Raw genomic sequence first — 11,834 nt, 5'->3', positions numbered from 1 at the left:
AAAAAAGAAAGAAAGAAAGAAAAGGCTAAGTTATGAAAAAAAACCTAACTAACTAACTAACTTTGCGAAAGGAAAGCAGAGGAAGGGGAAGTTTGGACTTTGGAGTAGGTTCCTTTCCTCCTTCATCACATGGCAATGGCATGAGCAACGACATTTGTTTCTGGAATTGATTTTGTTGTTGTTGCTGACGCCGTAAAAAAACACAACACAGCATAATGATGATGTCGATGTCGCGAAACATTACCAAACGCTTCCTACTAAACGGTAAACAGACGCCGTTCCATGCACCTTGCCCACCAGCTGTTCGACCTTATGACCGTATCATCCACAAAGCTTCCTTTTGTTCTTCTTCTTCTTCTTCTTCTGCTGCCAAGTTTGGGTTTGTGGGTTGGTACCTTCGTAAGCTTGAAGAACACCCCATTGTCACTAAGTGCCTTACCTCTTCTTTTATTTTCACTGCCTCTGACTTCACTTCTCAGGTAATACTCTTCACATACTCATTTTACCTTCAAATTTCTTTACTCTGTTTGTTATTTAACATTATTCAAGAACAAGTATTACTATTGATCATTGTTTCTGGTAACTTGTCTAGTTTCTTAGCAACATTATGTTGCTTAATTAGCTCATGTGTGTATTTATTTGATGACTTAGTTAGGAGGCGTGAAAAGGTATTAGTTTTATAGGCTATGCTATGTGTATACCAGAATCAGCCACTAAAGTCAGCCACCAATATAAAATACATGTTGGAATATAAATACACATTGAAAATAAATTAAACCACACATGTATTTATGTACAAATACATTGATGGTTGATTTTAGTGGCTGATTTTGATGTACAAATACCATTTTTGTAGTTTTTATACTATCTTATCCTCTGCGGGTTGTAGCTGTTATTAGCAGAATTGCAAAGATGAATTTCGTTCTGTTTTGAGATTTTGAGGTTGGTATTTGGTTGTTTTGTGCTTGAGAAAAATACTAGTGTTATGGATCCCTGACTGTGTTTGTATTCAACTTCAAACTTTTACATCTTAAATTTGCAGGCCTGTTCGTTGTATCACACCATTTTTGTTTATGCAAGATTTTTTTATTTTTATTTTTAAAATAAATCCAAGAGTATGACACTATGATAACCTCTGTTTGCTTTACCAATTTGATCCTTTGATAATCTTCTGGTTCTTATGTTAATATCTTCATAGTGAATGATTATTAAAGTCAGATAGAAATCACCAAGTTAGTTACTACTCTTTTTAACTCAATTGATTGTGGTATAGCCTTACACATTGTTGAGCTGGTATCTGAAATAATTTGTTGAAAGATATGGACTGTGAGAGCATTGCATGATTTATTCTTCATTGAATTTATATTTTTATCACTATTTTTCAATTTCTAACCATGGTCTAGGAATGCACTCTATTTATTTTTAACAGCATGGTTGTCAGTTAAAAATTGCCCGTTATTTTAACTATACTATCTTTGCTGTGGCATTTGTATCTTCACTAACATACTGGTTTATAAATTTGTTAGATGATTTCATCTTCTTCTGCTTCATATGATTTTAAAAGGACATTTAGAATGGCAGTATATGGGCTGCTAATCCTGGGGCCATCACAGCATTTGTGGTTCAATCATCTGTCCAAAATTTTACCTAAAAGAGATGTTTCCGCAACCTTGAAGAAGATTTTCATGGGGCAGGCTGTATTTGGTCCTGTCATCAATACTGTTTTCTTCACTTATAATGGTGCTGTACAAGGTGATTATTATTAACATTATAAATGTTGACCTTATATAAATCTTCAACTATACAAGTTTATGAGATTGTTCACTGACCTTATTTGCTATCAAATTGTTTGAGTCTCATATATGGGTCTGTTTACCAGTTTCCAACTTTCCATGTCTCTTTCTAGCCATTTTAATTTCTGTGCTAGTTCTCAATATTTCTCTATAGCCTCTTTCTGGCTTTTACATTTTTATTCGAAACTTAGTTACTATGTCAATTTCAGGTGAAAGTGTGCCTCAAATTATTACCAGGTTGAAGCGAGATCTACTTCCGACGATGATAGGTGGTGCTATGTTCTGGCCTGCATGCGATTTTGTTACTTTCAAATTCGCTCCAGTCCATTTACAGGTTCGTAAAGGCGGATGAAGTTAGCCTTTGTTAATAACTTCTATGTTTCTTTTGCTTTTCTGGGATTTTTAATTGATATATAGCTTCAATTCAGTCACTATTTTTCTTGCTGATATGCTAATGGTTTGGTATTGCTTTTACAATTGCTGCAGCCACTGCTGAATAGTTCCTGTGCATATGTGTGGACCATTTATTTAACGTACATGGCAAACCGAGAAAAATAAGAGCCATGCATTTGATATAAGGCTTGGTTTTTAGATTTGTATATTTAGTATTTACAGCCTAAGCAATTTCTTTCTGCTATTATTATTATTATTGCTTACCGTATCTGTTTAGTAGTACTTTTTATGTTTTTCTCGTTTTCAATTTGTTATTAAATTTCTTTTGTACTCCATATGATATGCACTTTGTATTCTTTGTTCTTTGTTCCTTTTTTGGTATGAAAACCTCTTTTAATACCAAACTAAGTCCAGAATCAACAGCTCACTAATAAAATCTGCATGTTTCCACACCCTGCCAGGGATATTTCTAGTCTCTTTAGCTAAGGAATTAGCTGGCTAATCATATTGTTTAAGTGTTTGTTTGGGCGCCATTATTTTATTAAAAAAAGATATTTTTTTAATAAAAAAAATCTTTTTTATTTTTTAGCGTGTTTGACAAATTTCTAGTAGTAAAAGTAAAAGCACTAGAAAATAAAAAAATATCTTTTTTGAGAAACTGTAATTTACATCTTTTTTTAAAAGATCTTTTTTTCTTAAAAAAAAGATGTTTTTCATGTAATAAATAAACAAAAAAGTATTTTTATATTATTATACCCAAACATAATTGATAGATAAAAAGATCTTTTTGCATGAGATATTCTAATATAAAATTACTTTTACTTCTCTATAAGATCTTTTAAAAAAAGATCTTTTTTTAAAAGCTCACCCAAACAAGCCCTAAGCCTTTAAGGGCGTCTTCTTGTGTTGTTCTTTTTTTTAACAAAAATCATAGGATTGATCCTTGAGTTGAGGTTAATATGTAATGTATACTAACAAACGGTAATGCTAGGGGAAAAAAACGCAAGAATTTATCTTATTTATCATCAATTAATTATTATAAGTTTACAACAATTAATAAATATTAAATAAAACAATTTTTGGTTGTTTTTTGTTAATTTTTTTGTTACCAAATATTTCAGATACGAGAGATCTTTTTTCGTTATAACTTATAAACTTATAATATCTTTCTTTGTATATTAAAATATCATAAGCTAAGTTTTAAAATTATGAGATTTAAACCTAATACCACTGATTAAGATTTAAGTAGCTATCTCTCTACAAAAATCACATTTGTTATTATTATATACATTGAAGAAACAAATGGTGAAATGGTGAATTAATTAATCCACTTATTCATTAAAGACAGAGGCTACTATATTTTTGAGATAAATTCATTAATAAAGGATCAATCTACATCGTTTTTTTTTCTTTAAATATAAACAAATACCAATGATAACCATCTACCTTAGTTGTAGGAACGTAAATATGGGAAATAATTCAGAAGTTCTTTCAATTTTGATATTTCATGCCATGTTAACGAATTAAATTAGTCGTTTATATCAATAAAAAAAAAAAACTCAAATGAAATTAGTGCCTTATATTGAAATGGTGCAAGCGAATGTGGGAACCGTTGACTGACACTACCTACCACATGAATGTTAGTTCATAATATAAAAAAATAAAAAATAAAAAAAGTGAAATTGACATTGCAATTTTAGATCAAATTTTTTTTTTTGGTGTCTAAGATCAATTTTAATCCAATGCTAAGAGTTCTACTTTTACAATCTTTACTCTAAAAACAACTCGTAGTTATGTCCAAAATTACATTACTCATTGAAAAGAATATATCTTCTACTGACTATTGCAAATTCACCACCTATACACCATAGCAAGTATAAAACCAATAATTCAGTTGAAGCACTAAAAAGGTAACATTATTCAATATTTGAGTATGGTAACTATGGCAGTTGAGAGAACAATAACTCAATCAACAAAGAGTGTACTACTTGTTAAAATGATTCATTGTAAAATTAATGAAATGTCCAACAAAATAGAAAAGAGCAATCCCCATTTTTCTTTTCTTTTTTTTTTAACATAAACAAATTCAATCCATACCCATATACTTCATATTCAGGAAGTAATTCATAAATTCTTTCAAACACTTTTAATTCCACAAGTTTAATGTAGTAGTGTAAAATCCTAGCTAAAGAAAGAAATAGATAACACACTTAATTCCACATGGTGTAAAAGCATTTTGTTAGAATGATTCTTTTCCTCTATTGTAATAGTTAACACACACACTCTTATCCAGATTAAGATATTCTGGTTTGACAAAATGTTAGACAGCTAGAAATTTTGCTAGAATGATGTTTATTGACCTTAAAATAAATTAGTAATACTACTACATTTTAATTCATCTAGTAACCAACGTGATTATGATACATTTCTATTAACATGCATATTCTTCATGTATTGTAGTATTTTGTTGTTAACAGCAAGTAAGGTTACATCTTATTTATTTAAGGTAAAGAAAATTTCAAAAGTAAAGGATCAATGATCTTCTTCCTATTAAATGTCTCCATGGCATGATGGCAATGACATCTAGCAGGAGTTAAACATTTATTTTCTGTCATGAAAATGTTGTTGCTTGGGAAGAAAACTATCTTCCTACAAATTCTTTGGAGTTTTTTCTTCATTGTTGGTATCAATTCCCAAAGGCCAAGAGAGTACCATTTTGTTGTGAGTTTCACCACATCATAATTCATTGTTACCATTTAATTTGCAAACTTACCATAATTCCCAAGATTATGCATGAGATTGCATGCTGAGTACCATGGCCTTTGATTTGTAACACTAGAGTTTAGAGCATAGTAAACAACTAAATAATAACTAATTTGATGAATTTTGCAGGTGAGAGAAGCTAAGTACACAAGACTATGCTGCACCAAAACATTGTTGACTGTGAATGGAAGATTTCCAGGGCCAATTATTAAAGCCTACACAGGTGAAACAGTATATGTCAATGTCTATAACAAGGGGGAATTCAACATCACTTTGCACTGGTATTATTGATCTCTTAACTAAGAGTGTTCTCATGTATCATTTAGGAAATGTAGTTCATTAACGATTTATATGTATCAAAAAGAAATAGTTGCATTTAGCACATAATAACCGGTTTCTTGAGCAGGCATGGAGTGAAGCAGCCAAGAAATCCATGGTCAGATGGCCCTGAATACATCACACAATGCCCTATCCAACCAGGAATGAAATTCAGGCAAAAGGTGATTTTTTCTTTTGAACAAGGGACATTATGGTGGCATGCACATAGTGATTGGGCAAGAGCCACTGTCCATGGACCTATCTTTGTGTATCCAAGAACATCCTACCCTTTTCCCAAGCCTTATGCAGAGGTTCCTATTGTATTTGGTATGTAATCCATCCTCTATATAGTTATCCAATTACCTTTCAATGTTTTTCAATTTATTTATTTACTTATTTGTGATAGGAGAATGGTGGAAGAGTGAAATCAAGGATGTTTATGAACAATTTGTTATAAGTGGAGGAAGCCCTATTAATTCTGATGCTCTCACTATCAATGGTCAACCTGGTGACTTTTTTCCTTGCTCAAGAGAAGGTATGCTGTATGCATGAAGATTTCATTTCAAGCATGCTCAAATGTTCTTTGATTTTAGAATCTCTAACTGCATCAATTCTTTTTGTTTTTTCACAGAAACATTCAAGTTTAATGTAGATTTTGGCAAGACTTATCTGCTGAGGATTGTGAATGCTGCAATGAATGTGGTTCTCTTTTTCTCTGTTTACAAACACAGTCTCACTGTTGTTGGTGCTGATGCCGCCTACACCGAGCCATTAACAAGAGACTTCATATGCATAGCTCCAGGACAATCACTTGATGTTTTGTTGCATGCAAATCAAGAACCTGATCACTACTACATGGCTGCAAGAGCATATTCAAGTTCCTCTATTCTTCCTTTTGATAACACCACAACCACAGCTAGAATCCACTACAATGGATATTACATTCCAACTTCATCACCTCCATTACCTTGTCTTCCTTACTACAATGACACAAATGCAGCTTTTGATTTCTTAGGAAGCCTTAGAGGCAAACCTGAGACATACCCTCATAAAGTCCCAACAATAATCACAACTCGAATCATTAGCACTATTTCTATCAACACATTCCCATGCCCTGAAGGCCAGACATTTTCACAAACATGTGAAGGGCCAAATGGAACACGTTTAGCAGCTAGCATGAACAACATATCCTTTGAGTTACCAAACATTTCCATCTTGGATGCATATTATTACTACTTAAATGGTGTCTACAGTAATAATTTCCCTAGTTTTCCTCCTTTGGTATTCAACTTCACTGCAGAGTATTTGCCAATGATACTAGAGATACCAAAGAGAAGAACCATGGCTAGAGTTATAGAGTATGATTCAACAGTGGAAATTGTGTTTCAAGGGACAAACTTGGTTGCTGGGATAGATCATCCTATGCATATACATGGAACTAGCTTCTACATTGTTGGACGTGGATTTGGAAATTTTGATGAGTATGAGGATCCAAAGACATACAATCTAATTGACCCTCCTCTTAGGAACACAGTTCTTGTGCCTATAAATGGTTGGGCTACCATAAGGTACAGAGCTGGTAACCCAGGTATGTTTCATGAAATAACTTGTTTTGGTTTAATGTGAAATAATTTTATTAGTTTCATTATTTTGGATTTTTTGTTAAACAAATAAAACAGATTTATTACTTACTCATATGCTTATTTAAAAATATCTACATTTTTTTTCCTTTTTTGTTACTATTTGATTGATTGTAATAACTTCAAAAGCTATAATACATGTATCTCGTTAGTAGTGTTAACAAGAAAAAATTAGCAAATATTTTTATAAAAGCATATATCAGTAAATAATCAATTTATTTTTTAAAAAATCCCAGTTAGTTTATGTGCTATCTATTAGAAAGAAAAGAGAGTAACAATTAGCAAGTTAGTTCAATTTATGAAACAAAATATGTATATGAAACACAATTCAATTTTAATTGCTCTTATCTATTTTTTTTTTTCTACACCTATGTTGAGAACTGAAACTAATTGTTGGTTGAACACTTGTATTGATGAATTTAGGAGTGTGGTTTGTGCATTGCCACTTAGAACGGCACCTGACTTGGGGAATGGAAACTGTGTTCATTGTGAAGAATGGAGAAGGATGCGATGAAAGTTTACTTCCTCCACCTCCAGATCTGCCTCCTTGTTGAAGAATTATTGCCATTTAGGGCTCTTACTTTCTTTTATGCAAAAATAGGGAGCAAACAAAAAATAGTCACCTAAACTTCCTCCCCTTGTATCCACTCGCCCCTACTCGCTCGGAACGGATTTTTAATGGAACAAGATCTTGAGCGGGGTGGGACGGGTTTAAGTAATACCCGCTCTTACCTGCCCAGTATATATATAAATATATATAATTTTAATATATAATATATATAAAATAATTAATAAAATAATTATTAATATTGTATTATATTTAAATTTTTACTTTAATTTATATTATGTATGTGTTAAGAGTTATATAATTTTGAAATTTAATTTTATTTATTGGATTGAATAATTATAGAGGGTGGACGAGTTTCCGAAGAAACAGATTAGGGATCAATTTTTTACTAGCTACAGGTAGGAGTAGAGCAAATTTGATGTGAATTATTATTGTTGGGTGAAACAGGGTCGGGAAGGGTAAAAACCCGCCTCATTGTCACCCCGAGTTCTACATGACAAATTATTTATGACCTGTTCTGTAAAGCAACAAGATAATTATGGTGCAGCAGTGCAGCACACACCAATTCATATATATACCATCATTTTTAACTTTTTGAGTAGATCAAATCGCCAATTCTCTAAATTGAGCAAGAGCTACAGGATCCAGTCATAAATGAAGGCAAAATGTAATAAGTTGTTACAAGAAAAAAGCATTATTTTCAGTGTAAAACAATATCAAAATTAGTTTTTTCAATCTCTTCACATAGATGCTGAACTCTTAAAACTAGTTGTTGATATAGGAAACTGAGATTCCTAAAATGAAAACAGTAAACAATGAAAGTTGTGTTCATTCACCATCACCACCATTGAAATACACAAGCAACGAGTTCACAATGTTTTTAAGAACAGATTTTTGCAATGTCTTGAACAGAATGAAGGAAAAAATAAGCGTGACTTAAGCAGCAAGGTACAAGCTCCTTCATTCTTCAATTTGAACAGGCTCAAAGCCCTTTTCAATTGAAGCCTTCACAGCATCTAAGACCAGCTGTGTTTTCCTACTAATTGTTGGCCACTTCATCTCAGGTTTCGAGTTCTTGAATTTGATTTCGGTCACCAACTGCGAAAACTCTCTTACCATAAGAACCTCCTGAGGGAGATCAGTGTTTACTGTATGCTTGCTTGGCTGAGAAGCCCATTTTGTCACAAGGTCATCAAAACCTGACTCAGAAGCTGCATAAAACGATGCCTCTTTCTCTTCATAAGGGATGATAAAGTCATGAACATGCAGAGTTCCTTTTGTTCCAACGGCAGTTATGTCCATTGCCAAGTTGGCCATGAAGGAGCAATAGAAGGTTGCCACTTTCCCGTCTTCCCAGTGCAGCGATGCGCCACAAGCCATTATCACCCCTGCTTTGTTGAACACAGGATTGCGCGAGGCAATTACAGTTTTCGGTAATTCATAGTTGGCAGCCCACAGGATTGCCCTAACACAATACCAACCTTCGTCGCCAAGGGAACCAAGAGCATCAAGATCCGGCTTTGCGCGAATGTCGTTCTCCAGGAAATCAGGATCAGCAGCAAATGTAAAAAAGGTCTGAATCTAAGCAACCCAGAAAGATCCATATATCAACATAGAGCATACATGCAATATAAAACATTAACATTTTCCTTAATATTAGGTGAAAACTCAGATGAAGTTGATACCTCAGAGACGTTATATGAAAATTTAGTCAAATCAGTCAAATCAACTTCACATGAAGTCGATTACACCTGAGTTTTCACCTTAATATTATGTTAAATTAACTGTTGCAAGCTTCGCCAGGAAAATGATGAAGATACATCCTTAACTAAGACAAAATAAGAAAGCTAAATACAAAGCAAACAAAACTAAGAGACACATTAGAAAGCAAAAGGATCAAATACACAAACAAAAAGCTAAACATGAGACTTTTCTTCCTTGCTTTGGCTTTTATACTACTTATAGAAACTTCCAAAAAGTTCCTAACAACATAATTTAGATGTAGCCGCATGTTTTGTATCTAGTACAAGCTTACTTTGTATCTAGTACAAGCTTTTTTTACACACAACAAATAATCATCATATGTTGACACACAACTCTCTTGACTATCTCAATCAACACATCAAATATAAAACACATTTATCAAAATTAATCTCGCTTCTACTTCCACTAAAAACTAGCTGTTTATTTCAAATAAATAAAAATAAAATTTGAGAATATAATGAAACTAGAAGTAACGTATATTACCGATTTGAGCTGGCCAAAACGGTGCGCATCGGAGAGAAAATCCTTCATCTGATTGGTCCTAGGGTGGTGCATCCACATGGTACCATCCATGAGCTGCACCCCACTGGATTCACAGGCCCGAATGATCTCATCGAACTGAGACGCATTCAAGGCCACGGGCTTCTCAAGCAGCACGTGCTTCCCCTTCTGAGCTGCAACCACGGCCCAACGCACGTGCAGGCTCGTCGGCAGAGGAACGTACACGGCGTCCACCTCGGGATCGTCCAGAACTTCCTCGTAGGAGCCGTACACCTTGGCGTCCTCCGGGTAGCCGTTGGCGGCGGCGAAGCGCCGGGCCTTGTCGATGGAGCGGCTGCCGATGGCGTGGAGTGTGGCGTTAGGAGCCAGTTTAATGGCGCGTGATACTTTCCGGGCTATGTCGGCGCATCCTATCACGCCGAATCGGATTACCGGCGTTTCTGACATTTTCTTTGTTTCTCTCAGAAAAGACGAAACGAAACGAAACGTTTCGGATAGCAGTGACTTGTGTCCACTGTCCAGTTTTCACTTCCCTGGTAATATTATATATTTTTTAATAATAAATATATATTTTTTAAATTTTTAACTTATAAAAAATAGGGTAAAAAACCATAATAAGCCAACTGGCTCAAAAAATTACGTAAATACGCCAAAGCAAAAATCGTTTCAGCAATAAGCCAGATCGTATTTTTATATAATTCGAACCAGGTTGGTTCGAACTCTATTTGTTAGTAAATCGAACCAGGTGAGTTCGAATTAGGGTTTTTTTTTGTTAGTAATTCGAACCAGCCTGGTTCGAATTAGGAATGAAGGTAATTCGAACCAAGGTGGTTCGAATTATAGAGAGAGAAGGTGTGCATGTAATTCGAACCAGGCTGGTTCGAATTACACCAATCATAGTTCGAACTAGGCCGGTTCGAACTATGTGTGAGACTGACTGTATATATATGGTTCCAAACGTGAGTTAGTCTCATTAGAGGGAGTAGGATGGCTAGTGAGGAGAGTTTTGTTGTTTTGGTGCACCACAGAGGATCTGTTAATAGAAAAACTCGTTCCGGAGTAAAGTTCACAAATAAGAATCCTCTATGTATTGTCATAACATCTACGACGAGTTACGATGAGCTTGTTAGCGCTGTACTAATGAAGCTTGGTCTGGAGGGTGCGAAGCGGGTAAAGAAGTTTTTCTATTGCATTCCAGTCACGGTGCTACAGAATACGGTGAAGTATGATTGCTTCACAATTAATAATGATGCGGACTTGCAAGTAATGTTTCTCTGTCGGCGGCAGTTTCCGGAGGTGAGGACACCGGAGTTGTTGGCCCGGCTGGCTTATGTTGTATCCAGCTCCGGCGGTTCGAACAGGAATACGAACACTATAGCGAATGCAGCAGGTTCTAGTTCCCGGCCTGCCGTTGCTTCCTCGTCCGTCCCTGTGTACGAACCAGTGGTCGAACATGTCGCCTCCCCATCTTTTGCTGTTGACCTCAATGCCACCGAAGGCGACGAGGTAGTGGAAAGGGAAAATTTGCCGAACGCTTTAGTGGGAGTTGCACCTGTTGGTGTAGGAGACGGTTTTTTGGACGATGAAGACGAGGATGACGTCGAGCCGGATATGATTGACGATGATAGCGCTGATGATATTGGAGCGACTGGGCCTGCATTGGAGGTAGGTGGTTCTAGCTCTAGCACACAGCAGTATCCACCACATTTTTCCTCGTTGGACTTGGACGCCATGAGACATGAGGGGGTTTTAGGTCACGCTGTTGGATTCGGAGCTAGAGATGCGGAAGGGAGTACTGGTCTGACAGAGTTCCAGGTTGGTCAGCAATTCCAGGATAAAGATGAGGCCCTTTTAAGTGTGAAGACTTACAGCATCCGGCGAGGGGTACAGTACAAGGTGGTGGAGTCCGATCACCGCCGGTATGTGGGCAAGTGTTCCGAGTTTGGGAATGGGTGCACATGGTTGATTCGACTGAGTCTCCGGAAGCGCAAGGGCATTTGGGAGGTCAAACGGTACAATGGACCTCACACTTGCCTGGCCACATCCATCTCAAGTGACCACAGGAGTTTGGATTATCATGTGATTTCGGCGTTC

At 35.5% G+C, this 11,834-nt stretch overlaps 3 protein-coding genes across 5 annotated transcripts; 2 read left to right on the top strand and 1 right to left on the bottom strand.

The window, feature by feature from the left end:
- The first annotated feature begins 18 nt into the window (after positions 1-18).
- LOC130981801 (uncharacterized) lies at positions 19-2,477 on the top strand. 2 transcript variants are annotated; one of them, XM_057905509.1, is made up of 4 exons: positions 19-479; positions 1,565-1,752; positions 2,003-2,127; positions 2,280-2,477. In XM_057905509.1, the coding sequence occupies exons 1-4, from the start codon at positions 283-285 to the stop codon at positions 2,349-2,351; spliced, it is 582 nt and encodes a 193-aa protein (XP_057761492.1). In that variant the 5' UTR covers positions 19-282; the 3' UTR covers positions 2,352-2,477. The 2 variants fall into 2 exon arrangements, with proteins under 2 accessions (XP_057761492.1, XP_057761491.1); XM_057905508.1 differs by having other exon boundaries at positions 1,527-1,752.
- A 2,322-nt stretch (positions 2,478-4,799) lies between these two features.
- Positions 4,800-7,461, top strand: LOC130979557 (laccase-15-like). The gene is made up of 6 exons (XM_057903018.1): positions 4,800-4,907; positions 5,079-5,230; positions 5,356-5,594; positions 5,674-5,802; positions 5,899-6,855; positions 7,331-7,461. The coding sequence occupies exons 1-6, from the start codon at positions 4,800-4,802 to the stop codon at positions 7,459-7,461; spliced, it is 1,716 nt and encodes a 571-aa protein (XP_057759001.1).
- Positions 7,462-8,266: 805 nt separating this feature from the next.
- LOC130982363 (uncharacterized oxidoreductase At4g09670) lies at positions 8,267-10,254 on the bottom strand. 2 transcript variants are annotated; one of them, XM_057906338.1, is made up of 2 exons: positions 9,723-10,254; positions 8,267-9,056 (listed from the first exon to the last, which is right to left on the bottom strand). In XM_057906338.1, the coding sequence occupies exons 1-2, from the start codon at positions 10,185-10,187 to the stop codon at positions 8,436-8,438; spliced, it is 1,086 nt and encodes a 361-aa protein (XP_057762321.1). In that variant the 5' UTR covers positions 10,188-10,254; the 3' UTR covers positions 8,267-8,435. The 2 variants fall into 2 exon arrangements, with proteins under 2 accessions (XP_057762321.1, XP_057762322.1); XM_057906339.1 differs by having other exon boundaries at positions 8,267-9,050.
- Between the last annotated feature and the right edge of the window lie 1,580 nt (positions 10,255-11,834).

This window comes from Arachis stenosperma, chromosome 5, assembly GCF_014773155.1.
Source record: "Arachis stenosperma cultivar V10309 chromosome 5, arast.V10309.gnm1.PFL2, whole genome shotgun sequence".
Lineage (NCBI taxonomy): Eukaryota > Viridiplantae > Streptophyta > Magnoliopsida > Fabales > Fabaceae > Arachis > Arachis stenosperma.
The sequence above is the reverse complement of the archived record's forward strand: the minus strand, read 5'-3'. Positions and strand labels throughout refer to the sequence as shown.